This window comes from Capra hircus, chromosome 22 (genome assembly GCF_001704415.2).
Source record: "Capra hircus breed San Clemente chromosome 22, ASM170441v1, whole genome shotgun sequence".
Taxonomy (NCBI): domain Eukaryota; kingdom Metazoa; phylum Chordata; class Mammalia; order Artiodactyla; family Bovidae; genus Capra; species Capra hircus.
Window position 1 is genome coordinate 50,165,446 of NC_030829.1, and position 13,836 is coordinate 50,179,281.

Here is a 13,836-nt window from a genome sequence, read left to right on the forward strand (position 1 = left end):
GGTCGGTAACACGAAGACCAGCGATTGTCTGCTCGGGCCATTCCAGCTTTGGCTGAAAATGTGTTTATTGCATTAGTACAGTTGGCCTGCCCCACCCCACCCACCCAGCCTGTTCACAGCTTTCTGCTCATTGCCCAAAGAGGTGGTCCTTCTCCCAGGGTGGGCATTCCGGGCACCACTCCCACCCAAGTACCCGGGGAACCCTGCTTCTCTGCTGCCTCCCGACCAGCCGGACCCTGTGCTCAGCCTAGGCCGCCCCTATTGGGGTTACATTCAAGGGTTATCCTCTTGTTAATAAATAAGCCAGCATGGCTGCCCCTTGGCCAGGGCCTGTCAGTCGGTGTCTTCCCTCCATCAGGAAACGCCGGGCCCCTAGCCGTCTCCCAGGGTCTGAGCGCCCCCTCTCCCTCCTGCCGCCTCCTCCCCAGTCCCCAGCGTGGGGACGGCCAAGTCACCAGTCCGCTGCGCTGCGCGGGCCCCGCTCAGCCCGCAGCTCTGGGGCGTGTGTCCTCCGGTTGCGGCCCTTTCTCCGTGACTCAGGGACCTGTGGGCGCGGCGCGGGCTGCGGGCGACACATTCGCAGGGAGTTCGCACCACCGCCGCCGGGCTCCACCAGCTGCAGAAAGTCCCGGTACCAGAGCTTGGGGCCCGGCGGGGCGACTGGCGCAGTATCCTCGGCCCGGGCCAGTCTTTCAGCCTGTGCTGCGCTCAGCACGTGCAGCGCCAGGCGACGCAGTGGCTGCGAAAAGCCCTGCTCCACCGCTGCACACAGGTACACGCCGGAGTCCCCACGCCGTAGCCCGCGCAGCAGCAATCCCCTCCTCGAGCGCTCCGCTCGCTCCTCCGCAGGCACCTGCTGGTGGATCAGCGGGAGGCGAGGATTTTAAGGAACGGCGGGGGGGCGGAGCTTATTTGCACGTGAGGGCGGGTCGGAGAGCTCAGTGGGCGGGGAGAGGGCGGGGCTTCTCTCCGACGGGGCGGGGATGTCAGGCGCCTAGTTAGAGGAATGGGGCCTCACCTGGATGCGGAGTTGCGGGCCAGGGACCAAATTGGGCGTTAGGGGTCTGATTGGCCTGAGACTCACTGGGCGGGGCTGGATCGCATGTAGACGTGCGGAGCGGGCTAAGGGCCTCATTAATCACGGCTGGCACTTTCTGGACATTAGGGTTGGAACCGGGCCTGTTTGGAGAGGGGGTAGGGGGAGGCTCACCTGAGTGTAGGAAGACTCCCCCGCGCGCTGGAAGGTCCACTCCACGTGCGCCTGCAGCGAGCGGGGCTCACACTCCAGGAAGGCGCTACCTCCCTCCACACCCAGCACCTTCTGCTCCAGCAGCGCAGGGTGGGATGAGTCTGGGGGCAAAGGGAATGTCAGATTCTGGCAAAGCAGGACAGGGTGGGGCAGTCTGCTGAGGGATGAGAGCAGCTGAGACACTCACCCCCGGAACACAGTGTGCTGGGATCGCCGTTCCTTACGTCCTGCCTTCGGAACCGCCTGGGGATCGGGGGACAGTAGAGCCTCCGTGAGTGTGTCTTTTAGCCAGGGATAGATAAAGACTCCCTCCAGGCAGCACGTCCTTGACCCTGCTCACCTCTTGGCACTGGGCTGGAAGCGAGTGCACTTGGCCCCATCCCAGGCACAGTAGGGGTCACGTGCCAGGCAGCATTCGGCACAGGCACGGCCGTGGGCAGCGCAGCGGTGCAACGGGATCTGGGCCACCCCGCTGCGAGAGGCTGCGTACAGCTGGTGCTAGGGGAATAAGGGCTCCAGGCTGACCGAGGGAGGCCCAGTGCCAACCTCCCAAAGGTCAGGGATCCCTTCCCCCCATTTGACAAAAGGGAACACTGGGGTCTCAAGTCACAGAGTCTACCCAAGGCAGAGCCTGTCCTTGAAACGGAAATTGGGGCTTATCATTACCAAAAGAATGGGAGTGGGGGCACCTGGGAACACTCTGGGTCCATTCCACCCCCAAGCACTCTGGTCACTTACCCTCTTGGAGGAGATTTGCATGCTGGTGACAGCAGCTGAGTCCTGAGGAGGAGGGGGGCTCTGGGATCATGGCTCCATGGGGTGGGGGTCCTTCAGGCAGTGGGGGCTAGGTCTTACCTCAAACATGTGTAATTCCTCCAGAAGCAGCCCCTCGGCATTCGGCCAGCCGCCCTTGGGGACGGAGATCACCTTCAGCACTGTGCCTGCATCTGTAGGGATAAGAAGGGGGGTGACTCCTTGTGCCCTCTGACAGCTAGGGCCAGGGGTCTCCTTGCCTCTGATGCCTCCACCCCCAGCATGGCTGGAGAGGTGAAGAATGCGGGTTGGAGCAATCAGAGCAGCATTCAGAAGGAGATGAGGGACACAGCCCCGGGAAACATATGGATATGGGTCTGAAAGCAGGGAAATTCCACTAATAGACCAAAGAGCCTGCGCTGGGTTTTTTAGGTGGTCATGGCAGGACCCTGACCTGTGCCGATGAAGAGGACATCGTAGTATCCATCAGCAGCTGCGACACGATCTGCAGTGATCTGGGTGAACGTGTACCCAGCGCCCACTTGTTGGAAGAGAGGGCGCCCACCGATGGGCAGGACCGAATTGTACATGAGGGGGTGGTTCCGGGCAAACTGGATGACATCATCAGGAAAGTCCTTGGTGGAACTGAAGGTGCCAAAAGTCTTGCTGGGGCACTGGGAGGTGGGGAGGAAGCATGACAAGGAAGTGGATAAGAAGGCCGAGTGGGCAGCCCTCCACAGGAGACCACCCAGAACTTGGAGTGTGTGTATGAGGGGGTGGGTATTGGATAGAGCCCTGCCCTGGCAATCTGAGGGGGAATTATGACCTTCCCCTGAGGAACCCTGTCTGATGAAGAGGATGTTTTCCCAACCATTAAAAAAAAAAAAGGAAGAAACCACATTCACCAAGAAGACCCCAGGCCAAGTCCTCCCCCTGCAGGTTTAACTGGGTTGTGGAGGTAGTCCCTGGTCTACGCACCATGCCAGGTCGGGGGTAGGGGACACGTCCCTGGTAGGACACCCACTGGTGCATGGGCCCCTCCTTGTGTGCAAAGGGTCCCAGGAAGGCCCGGCGTACATCATTCATGCTGTACACGCACACGGCAGAACCCTGGAAGATGCTGCTGCAGGTGAAGATGTCAGTGGAGCGAAGGGCTCCAGTGGAGCCTGGGCCACCTAGCCCACTACCTCCCACACCTCACCTGGATGTGGAGAAGACAGCATAGAGCAGCGGGGTCCAGCGATCTCGCGAGGACAACAGGAACACGTCCTCTGTAGGGAAGGGACCATGTTGGGGGAGGGTGCAGAGCCAGGCTCCAGGGTCTGTGCCCCTGCGTTCACTGCCCCCCACCCCATCCTCCACTCCTGCCGCTTACGGAGCTGGTCAAAGTTCGTATCACCCTCGGCACCGGGCACCGAGCACACCAGCCGCGCCTTCAGGAACGTTGTCCACTTGTTGACCAGGCTGCGCTGGCCACCCACATCGTTCTGCAGGGGTCAGTAGGAGGGGATGAGGGTGAGGCCCTGACAGGCAAAGGGGCTGTGGCAGAACCCCTGAACGTGGCCCAGGAAGGCCTCACCCTGCAGATCTGGCCAACGCGGGACACAGACAGGCGTCCCAGCGCCGGCGTGGCCTCCACCGCCGACTCACGGAAGAAGAAGTAGATCTTGTCATCATCTGGGTTTTCACTCTCCGGGATCCAAAAGACCTTGATAAACTTGGGCTCTGGCCGCAGCAGGAGGCGAGGGGTCACTGAGGTCCTGCCTGGCCCTGCCTCCCCTTCTCTTTATGCCAGCAGAAGCCCTCAGGGCAGCAGCTGACCACCCCACCTCCAGAAGCAAGTTCGAAGGGCTCCCCAGGACAGAAGCAAACAGAAGAGGGCCTGCGAGTCAAGAAGCAGCCACGAGAGGGCAGCAGAGACCGTGGCTACCTGGGCTTACAGCAGGTGACCTTGGCCAGTGGCGGGCCCCTCACCCCTCTCCTGGCAGTTCTCCATGCCAGTGCACCAAGAAAGGAGCGATCCTGGGTATCTGGGTTTTGCCTTCACTTATGAATCTTCCTGTCCAGCGGGAAGCAGATGCCCTGGCTCCTGCTTCAAATACTCCACTGGGTCCCCTCACTGAGAATAAGGTACTCTGGCGCTACCCTCTCCTCACAGGGCAGGCCCCTTATCATTGCTCCCTTCACGAGTCTGTTCCTTGGCTTGTTCCTGTCCCCGAGGCCTTTGCGTTCATCATTCCCTCTGCCTGGAATGCTCTTCCCGAAATCCTGCTGTGTTCTGGGAATTAGCTCATTCCTCTTTTCGGCAGAGTGGCTTCCTGTCCCCAACCCCCCCCACCACCACCACCACTCCCACCTCGTCTCCTCTTCCCTTCTCTATTCTCTCCCTGTGTCTCCTGGCCGTGGGAGCTGATCTTATCGTGCATTCGTTCTGAGGTCTGAACTCAAAGAGGGCCTGGGTCATACCTATCTCGTCTTGCCCTCTGACCCAGTGCCCAGTGCAGGGCTTGACCCAGGATAGCCATCTGGAAAGCAGGTGCCTTACTCAGCACCTGCTCTGTTGGAGATGAGGGCCCCCTCCCGACAGTCCCCACCCCCAGCCTTTCACCGTTAAGCCAGCGGGAGTCGTGCGGCTCTGTCCGAAGACTTGGACGCTGGCCGAGGCTGCGGAAGATGGTGAAGTCCCGGCCCATGAGGTCCGCAGCTACCCCCGAGTACAGCTCTTCCCCTGTGGATACAGCAAGGCTGCTGAGCAAAGCCAAAGGGTCCTATGGCAGGTTGGGGGAGTTCTGGGGGCTCTTGGGGAATCAGTGAGGCTATGGGGGGATCCCTGGGGCTCTAGGGAGGGTCTTTGGACTTTACAAGATGCTAGAGTCTCTGGGGGTGGGGGTACGGGTTCCAGGAGCTCTCCTGGGGTCCCAGCCTTTGGACTCACCCACCAGCACGGAGGCAGCCCGATGCCTGGGGTCATAAGGACTCTTGCCCTTGCCATCCTCCAGCCTTCGAGGGTCCAGCCGGAGCATGGGCTCCTGGGAGGCAGCGGGGAGTTACTAATGCAGGCCCTTCCTCCTTCCTTACCCTCCCTACCTCCCTCTCTGACCAGCTCCAGCCTTACCTCCAGCCGCTGGCCCACCTCCACAAATGCACAGATTGGGTGGAAGGCCCCTGTGCCACAGGCCAGCAAGTGGGTATGGTTGTAGGCATGGAGCAACTTCACGAAGTTCATGCACTCGGTCTAGCATGCAGGCAGGCAGGGTCAGGAACAAGGAAGCCTCCCTCAGGGAGGTGGCCTGAAGGGGCCCCCGCTCCCCAGCGGTGCCCCCACCCCTTCTTCGGTGCATCAGCCCAGGCAAGTACTAACGTGGGCGACACGGACCCGGGTGCCCTTGGTGACCAGCCCGGCCCTCCCACCTCTCCCCAGAATGGGTTCATGGGGAAGCAGAGGCCTGCATTGTCCCCCGTGACTCAGAGGCCCCCAGGAAGAATCACATGAGCCCCCCACCCTGACTCACTACCTCCGGACTTCAGCCACCTCGACCCTCTTGCCCCCAGTCCCAGCCAGAACAGGCGGCCCTCTGTTTCAGCACTGCCCATCGCTAGAGTGAGGGGCTGACCCGTGCCATTCCCACCCAGGCAGCCAACACTCACGCCAATGTCCTTCCCGGCCCAGTTGCACTCCTCTCGCCATTCCACACGGGCCGGCCAGGCCAGCTATGGGAGGGTGGGGGAGGGCAAACACGCACGGTCTCTAAGCTGAGGGTGTCCACTTGTGACCCAACCTCCCCGGGGCTCTTTCCTGGGGGGCCGGTGCTGAGGCTGGGTGGTGGTGGGGTTTCTGGCACCTTCTTGGCCCTCTTGCTAATGTTGTCCAGGCTGAGGGAGGCCACGTGGTTCTCGGCGCCCACAAACAGGCGCCCACGTTCCTCATCGAGCAGCAGCACTTCATAGCAGCAGGTCCTCTCCAGCCTGAAGGTCCGGAGACCATGCCGGGCCTGGAGCTCTGTGGGGTGCGGACACTGAGGATTCACCAGTCATGCTAGAAGCTTCCTCCAGGCCAAGGTTGTACATGTGACCTGGCCCCCACACAGGTGGATTTACATGCGTGTGAGTCTACAACTCGGGAGGACAGGCCCACCCAGGTGCCGGCCAAGCTGCCAGAGTGGGCAGTGCAGCCCCCCCCACCCCACCCCCATGGGGGAAGCAGGTGGAGCTTCCAGGGCGTGCTCAGACAAGCAGTGTCTCCAGGCCAGGGCACAGGGAGGCAAGTGTTCTGGGATACGGCCTCATGTTGGGACAGCCAGAACCCCGACCCCAAAGTCAGGCTCAGGGTTCTCTGCCACCAGCCAGGGTTCAGTATGATATCGCTGCCTATTCAACACCCTGTGTAGAGGGGGTGTGGGAAGGCGGCTCTGATGCTCCCCCCCACCCACCTCAACCTTCCTGGGAGCAGGGGATGGAGTGGAGGCAGGATCTGTTGCCATGGGGACAGAAGGGGTCTTCCTGGGAAAGCATGAGGAGAATGTGGGCAGAGCGCTTGGGGACTCAGGCCAGGAGAGGGTTAACTGGAGATGGCCTGAGCGTGCCCCCCAATCCGGGGTTGGGTGGCGCACACACAAGGGTGACAGCAAACAGTGCCCCCTACCCACCCTGGGCCCCTCTCCTTGCCCACCCTGAGCTGGGGCCTCCCGCTTGCCAGGTGCACCTACCTTGGAAGGAGAGGCGGAGGCGTGGGGTGCTGGGCGCAGCAGCCCCCAGCCCTGCCACCCAGAGCAGGGCCAGGCCCGGGATCATGGCGGCAGCCTCGGCCCGCCCCATCCCCGCGGCTCAGGGAGCTCAGGGTTCAGCGGGCGCGTGCGGAGGAGCCTTGAGCAGCCCTGGACTCTGCCCCGGGATCTGGAGGAGAAGGAGCTGCAGCAAGGGGCGAGGGCGGGAGGCTGGTGGGGGAGAGTCCCCAGGGATCAGATTACAGCCCTTAGGGAAAGAGGCTGGGGGGTCGCATTCCACTTCCGAGCCCTCCTCTCCCTCGCAGGGTGCCCTGTCTGGCCACAATCACAGACACACCCACGCTGGGCACACCCTCGGGGTCAACCCCACACTGGCAGGCGCCCGCCCCACCACGTCACCCTCGCCAGGAACCCGCCCTCCTGCATACACACCCACAGGCATTAATTCACCAAGTCAGTGCGCCTACTTCATGCCAGCCGGGGACTGGGGCTAGGGGCATTGGGGCACACAGGCAAGGTCCTCCCTGCAGGAGGAGGCAGAGGACCAAGGAGGATTCGGGTTGCTTGAAGTCCCTACAGAGGTGCCAAGTGCAACGAACAAAACGAGCCAGTCATGGGTATGTGTGTAACAAGAGGGGGTCATGCTGGGCACCCACGGGTCCTCAGAAGGACAGAGGCACCTTTGGAGCAGGAGCTGCTGGAGTGGGTGCCTGTGAGCATGAATTCTGCGGGTCCTTTGTGTAGCTGTGCTCAACGTCTGTGTACTGTGTCTGCATGAATATCTGCACATACCTATGTGAGACCACCTGGCATAAGTGCTGTATTGTACACATAGGTGTGATATGCATGTGTGTGCGCACACATGGTGTACGCGTGTGAACGCAGGATGTACATATCAGCGGTGTACACCTTGTAAGCATGTATATGTGTGTCGCACGTGTGTGTATGGATATGTGCGCAAGTGTACGCATCTCTCTGGATGCAGGTGAGCAAATATAACTGCAGCACCCATCACTGCTTCAACTCCGAGACACCCCAGAAGCCCACTTCTCAGGGGGAGAAGCTAGCTGGGAGACCCAGGGCTGGGCAGGGCAGACGCCTCAGCTTCTGATTCGGGAGCTGCGCCCACTTGGACCCGGCAGCCCCAGCCTTGCGCTGGACCTCTCTCTCCCCACCCCAGAGGGCAGGAGGGGCCGATCACACCCAGAAATGCTGTGATCTCAGACTTCAGACCCAAGAGGAATCAAGTGGGGAGAGCCAAGGGCCTGGGACAGCCTCTCACCCCCCAGCTCGGCGGAGCTGTCCTTCCCTCTCGAGCCTCTGGCGTCTCCCTCAGCCTCTCCATCCCGTCTTTGCCTTCAAGGGTTTCCCCATCTTTGAGGCCCACCAATTCTGTGAGCCAGAGTCCTTCTTCCTTGGACCCCTCACATAGGGCCAGGCTCTGGCTGCAGTGCCCACCCTCCTTCCCAGAAGCTGGCTGGGCAGGTGCCGGGCACAGTAGCCCTGGCACAGGACAAGGTCCTGGGGCACGGATCAAGCGAGGGGTGCAGCTGCTGGGGCACGTTCCTTCCAAACCGCGCTCCCCAAATCACCCCCCTAGCTCCGCCACCGCTTCCAGACCCCTCCCACCCCAGGACTCCCACCTCCTTCCTTCCTTCCCTGGCACTTGCCACCGTCTCTTCTAGGCCCAGGAGGTCTGCGGCATCCCAGGACACCAGGCTTCCTCCCCACACTCCACCGAGAGCTCCGGCAGCGGCGGCTCCTCAGCCTGCTGCCTCTTCTCACCCTGGAGAAGGTCGGAGAAGCCGAGGGGCCCCGGGCACCCTCTGACGGCTCCTTTAAGGAGCAGCCCCCGCCCCCACCAAGCCAGCTGCGCCCGCCCCGTCAAGTTTACGGGGCGGGTCGGGTGACTGGGCAGGCAGCCGGGACCGGCTGGAGTTGGTGGCCTGGCCAGAGTGGAGCGGGCACGAGGGAGGGGCAGGAAGGGCCGACCCCTCCCCTGTGGGGCTTCACGGCTAGAGGATGCCCCACACAGAGGTCCTGGCAGTTGGGCATGCCGTCCGTCCGGGCAAATGAGGAAGAAGCAATAGAGACCTCGTAGCCCTGGGCAGAGCTGTGCAGCCGGCAGAGGGAACGGCAGACAGGGCACAGCCAGGGACTCGCTTCTTTCACCTGTCTGTCCCTCCGCAGCCTGGGGGCTGGAGGCGGGGAGTGAGGGGCTCGCTGCCACCTGGGTCCCCAGGAGTCTGCTGAGAAGGGCTGGTCAGGGAAGGGGTCCTCAAGTGGAGATCTGATGGGCCCCCAAGACCCAGCCCCCATCCTTCCGCAGGGCTTGGGCGACTTAGTACTTCTGCCACCTGGCTGGCAGTGGCTCTGATAACGGCCAGTGTTGGGTGGGAGAAGAGGGCTGGAGGGGCAGGCCGACAGCAGGAGAAAAGTGACTTCGGCACTGGTCAGAGACCGGTCCTGACCAGTGGTCCCACGTCTGTGTTGGAAGGTGAGGGGCATTCTATGTCATGTCCATGGACTGTCTTTCTTCCAAGGGTGTAGGTGGCAGGCAAAGTCTGCCTCACCAGAGTGAGACACTCCAGGGGGCTTCAAGGATAGGAAGGGGCTTCTCAGCGCCTCAACTGGGAAGGGTCTGTGGCCTTGGCCTAAAGGTGACTCTGGGGCACACACCCTTTTGATACCGCCAGGGGTTCTTCCTTGGAGGAGCTGAATGTCGACCGTGGCCAAGGGGGTCCTCAGGTCCACCTGGCTAAACATGCCAGGGCTCGAAGGTGGGCGTCTTCCACCCCTCAGTTCCCTCAAAATGCATCCTCTTACATTTTCCCCAAGGCTGACTGGCAGCTCCCTGGGGGTCTGCAAGGGAGGCCATGGCTCTCTGGTGCATTTCCTGCGAGTTCCTGGAGTGGAGGTGTCTGTGCCCAGCCAGGCTGGGGAGGGACCTGCCTCTCTTAGCTGAGCCTCAGGCCTGGTGTCTCTGGCCTGCTCTCGCTGGCTGGTTGGCAGTGAAGGGTGGGCATCCGTGGGACGACCAGGGGCCTTCAGGAGGGGGAGTGGGGGGATGCAGCCCTGCCTGAGCCCCAGGACTTCCAGCACGTGGCCTCTCTCCCTCCTCCCAGGCTCTTTCGCTTTGGGTCTGGGCAGCCTCCTCTGGCCCCATGCAAGCAAACAAAATTCTTTGGCTGTTTACAATTTTCCACCCATGCAGCCAAGATCAGCAAGTGCCTTTGAGGTCCCCACCCAACCCCATGGTGCCCCCTACCTGACCCCATTGCTTTTAGTTCTTCAGTCCCAGGGTCCCAGGCTCTATTTTATGCCCCTCCCCCAATAACCCAGTGTCCATACTGGATAATGAGACCAGGATCCGCACCCCCCACCATCTTTCCAACATCCTGGGACTCAACCCCCAGCCAAAAGGACCAGGCTGTTCCCCGGTCCACATGAGTGCTTGGCATTGCCTTCCAGCTTCCAGATGTCCTTGGAGCAGGGAGATCCCCAGGGGTGAGAGCTCAGGTTTTCCCCATCCCCACAAGGTCTCTTTTCTGCTTCTCAGTCCTGGGTCCCAGAGTATGCAGACCCTGGGGAGGGACTTCATGAAGCCAGCCCTCTAGGGTTAGTGGGTCACAGTGGGCTCTGGAAGTCCCCAAGCATTTTGGATTCACACGGCCTGGGCCTGGGTCTCAATAGAGCTGAACCAACCAGGGGAGGCAGCGTGGGTGCCTGGTGCTGACTGTCAGCAGTATAGCCTGCTAGGGCCTTGGTTTTTCCTTCTGGAAATAACTGGATTGTTGTGCCAAATGCCAGCACCTGCCTCCACAGTCCTCACTCTCAGCTGGGCGTGCCCCTTGCACCCTGCCTGGACTCGGTGGTGGTGTGACTGGGCTGGGGTGGGACATCCATTTATGCAAGACTGCAGCCAACCCTCTCAGTGCCCAGCCTGGGCTGGGTTGAGCCTTGGCTTCCCACTCACACCTGCTTTAGCCATCAGGGCTGGTGGCTCCAACCACTGGTTCGACCTTTCCCTCTTCCGGCCACGTGGTGACTAGGACGTGCTACCCGGAGGAGGACTTTAGGCAAGGGGGGATAAGCGGTGGAAATCAGGCCCTGGAGAGCCCAACTGAGGCCTGGTTTCCCTGACACTCTGCTAGCCACGCCAGGGGATCTCCCCGGAAGGTCTGTCCGACATCGCCCTCACCCACCCCCAGCCTGGTGTCCAGGCTCCCAGAGGAACCCCCGTTGGCCCACCTTTTCGGGAAGATGAGCTCCTCCCCTCCTTGCCTTCTGAGGGCCATGTCAGAGCCGAGGTGGAAGGGTTGAGGGAGGGGCCACCGGGAAGCCTGTGCCTCTGGCTGGGGCCCTACCCCCACCCGCTCCGCCCCTGCCCTCCGCCTCCTGCACATTCCTCCCTGGCTGAGGTCAGCCCCTCCGGGACGGGGAGCCCCCCCAACCAGCCACATCACAGCTCCTCACTCACTTCTGTTTTCTTCGTTGCCCAGCAGGGGGAAGAGGGAGTGGGGAGAGAGACAGGGGCCTTGGGGGTGGGGCCTCCCTCTCTCCTCCTCCGCCATAACCCGGGGGAGGAGGTGCCAGGAATGCGGCAGGGTGGACTCCGGTGGCACCCAGTCCCCATTAACATACATTAACATAAATGCTACCTTCCCTCCCTTGGCTTGGGAGCTTGGCAGGGCAGGGGGGCCAGGGTGGGAGAGCCTCCAGGGAGCGCCAGATGGGGGCTCAGTTTGCTCCGGGAGGGTGGATCGGAGCCTGTCCCAGGAATCCACCCCTATAGTAGCTGGGGAGTGACTGGGTTGAATTCTGATTCTGCTGCTCACCAGCTGTGTGTCCCTAGGGGGAGACTGAACCTCTCAGTCCCCTCTCCACGCTTGTCCCGCGGTAGTAAAGGATGAGCCAGGCAGGTCTGGCACTCAGTAGGGTACACAGGTGCACGCTCTGGCTGCCATCTCAGCGCTGGGTATCCTGTGGCATGCAAGCCTCTGGGCCTCGAGGGAGACTCACCACTGCTTCTTCCCGCCCAGCTTCACCGGGCCCTCTCTCTGGCTTAACTCCTCTCCTGTCTCTTTCTGTCCCCTTTCTTCCCTTACACACACCCCCAGCCCCCAGGACAGCACTGACCCTCCACCTGAACCCCTTTCCCTCCCCAGCTGCCTAGGATTCCTTAGTCTTCCTCCACGAGTCTCCAACCCACCCCCAGCAATGGCAAGAAGCCCACACCCTCCACCCTCCAGAGAGCCCCAAGTCAGAGAGGCCTCTGTCTCCTTTAAGACAGAACAAGGCCCCAGCTCCTTCCCCTGCAGCTTGAAGCCTGACCCCTTCACCTGGGGGTGGTCCCCGCGGTCTTTCTGCCAGATCTCTTCCCAGTGCCTCCCCTCTGCAGTTACCCTGCTTCCCCAGCTCCTCCAGCTTGGGGACATCCGAGGCTCTTAACCAGGCATTCACAAACCCCTCCCTGGCTCAGCCCTGGCTAACCCTGCCAGCACTTCAGCTACCCCATTTCTGGGAGGTGGCAGCTGCTTCTTTGCCAGGACTTAGCTTAGGCTGTGCCCTCTGCCCTCCCCTTTGCCACCTGCTGGACTTTTCCTTATCACTCACTACCCACCTTTCTCTGTGAAGCCCTGGATGCTTGTAACACCAGGTCCAGGCCATTCTGTAGGGCTCTAGGATTCCCAGCTGCCACTATCACTTGGGAAGCCACCAGGCACAGGGAAGCAAGAGATAGATGAAGTGCCTGCACGAAGCCCTGCCACCTTCCTGGGCCTGCTGAGCCTGGATGAGGATGGGGGAGTTGATGGAGAAGAGAGATTTCAGGTCCCTTCAGGCCTCAGCCACTCAGGCCTTGACTCCCTCCACCCACAATGAGGTCAGAAAACAGGATAAGTACCAAGGAAAGTACAACTGATTTTTCTCTTAAATAAGATCACCTGTCAGGCTGCGTCTCCTGCAAGAGGGGGAATCAAAGCAGGGAAAAGAAAGAGATCCATAGCCTTGACCTCTGACCCCCTGAACACTAGTGCCTGTCGCTGTGCGGTTAATGGAGGCGCTGGCTGGCTGGCAGCCAGGGACATACTTGCTGTCACACAGCTGCATGCAGACCTCAGCTGACTTGAGGCTCTCCTTGGGGTCATGCGGGCTTCCCTTGTGACTCAGCTGGTAAAGAATCCGCCTGCAATGCAGGAGACCTGGGTTCGATCCCTGGGTTGGGAAGATCCCCTGGAGAAGGGAATGGCTACCTACTCCAGTATTCTGGCCTGGAGAGTTCCATGGACTGTATCGTCCATGGGGTCACAGAGACACGACTGAGCGGCTTTCACTTTCACTTTGGAGGCATGCTGAGAGCTGGCTCCCCCTCTCCATGTTCAAGGGGGGTTGGGGGAATGCACAGCCCCATGGCAAGGATGAGGTCCCCTGGGATCTCTTTTAGGGCAACAGACCCAAGGATTGGCCAGTTGTATGGAAGTGGGCCAGGACCCAAAAGTCAGCCAAGAGAAGCTGCCGTTCTGTCCCTGACTCCCCAGGGCAACCAGGGTCTGGCTGGCCACGCCACAGGCCAGGGAGCTGGAGTCAGGACTTGTATTCTCCAGCCTTAATAGCTGGCTTGGCACTGTGGGGTTGGGGGAGGGAGGGATGATTTTGAGGGGAGTAGGAGGATTTTCTGGAGGAAATCAGGAGCAGCTATGGGGCTGCCCTAAACATGGCCAAGGGGTTATTCTAGGTCTTGGAAGCTCCTGCAGCCTCAGAGGCTCCAGTTCTAATGGGGCCTCCTCCCCTTCTGCTCCTGGCATCTGGGCCTCCACCCACCTGCTGGGGGTGAGGGCTCCTGCCCAGGGGAGTTGGGAAGTGACTGCCAGCCTGGACTGGCTTCTCCCCACAGGGTCTCCCTACATCCTTCAGACCTCTGACTCTGAGCTTGTCTCTTTCTCTCTTCCCAGCTGTTTCCCCACCCACCCCGCCAAAAAATGGGTTAAAAATAGTCTGCTACCACATCAGTAGTCTGAGCAACTATTTGGAGTGGGACAGGCCCTCGTGGGGCCTATAGATGAGCCTCGTGGCGGTCCCCACTGACTGGAGAGTCTGCCTCATACTGGG

At 61.1% G+C, this 13,836-nt stretch overlaps 1 protein-coding gene across 8 annotated transcripts; it reads right to left on the reverse strand.

Annotated features, from left to right (window-relative positions):
- On the reverse strand, nucleotides 25-9,984 carry SEMA3B (semaphorin 3B). 8 transcript variants are annotated; one of them, XM_018066810.1, is made up of 19 exons: nucleotides 8,370-9,984; nucleotides 7,159-7,250; nucleotides 6,709-6,895; nucleotides 5,845-6,002; nucleotides 5,651-5,713; nucleotides 5,118-5,237; nucleotides 4,938-5,031; nucleotides 4,611-4,730; nucleotides 3,582-3,727; nucleotides 3,378-3,489; nucleotides 3,204-3,273; nucleotides 2,981-3,125; nucleotides 2,457-2,676; nucleotides 2,105-2,196; nucleotides 1,988-2,029; nucleotides 1,590-1,747; nucleotides 1,437-1,492; nucleotides 1,211-1,350; nucleotides 25-856 (listed from the first exon to the last, which is right to left on the reverse strand). In XM_018066810.1, the coding sequence occupies exons 3-19, from the start codon at nucleotides 6,815-6,817 to the stop codon at nucleotides 452-454; spliced, it is 2,250 nt and encodes a 749-aa protein (XP_017922299.1). In that variant the 5' UTR covers nucleotides 6,818-6,895; nucleotides 7,159-7,250; nucleotides 8,370-9,984; the 3' UTR covers nucleotides 25-451. The 8 variants fall into 8 exon arrangements, with proteins under 8 accessions (XP_017922299.1, XP_017922298.1, XP_017922301.1 ...); XM_018066809.1 differs by having other exon boundaries at nucleotides 6,709-6,910; XM_018066812.1 differs by lacking the exon at nucleotides 7,159-7,250.

Bases quoted from the DNA above. Each gene is read 5' to 3' on its own strand.
- SEMA3B (XM_018066812.1), bottom strand. From the start codon at position 6,817: ATGGGGCGGGCCGAGGCTGCCGCCATGATCCCGGGCCTGGCCCTGCTC. The intron at 5,032-5,117 runs GTAAGGCTGGAG...GCTGCCTCCCAG, and splicing joins AGGTGGGCCAGCGGCTGGAG to GAGCCCATGCTCCGGCTGGA. The intron at 2,197-2,456 runs GTCAGGGTCCTG...TTATCCCTACAG, and splicing joins TGTCCTCTTCATCGGCACAG to ATGCAGGCACAGTGCTGAAG.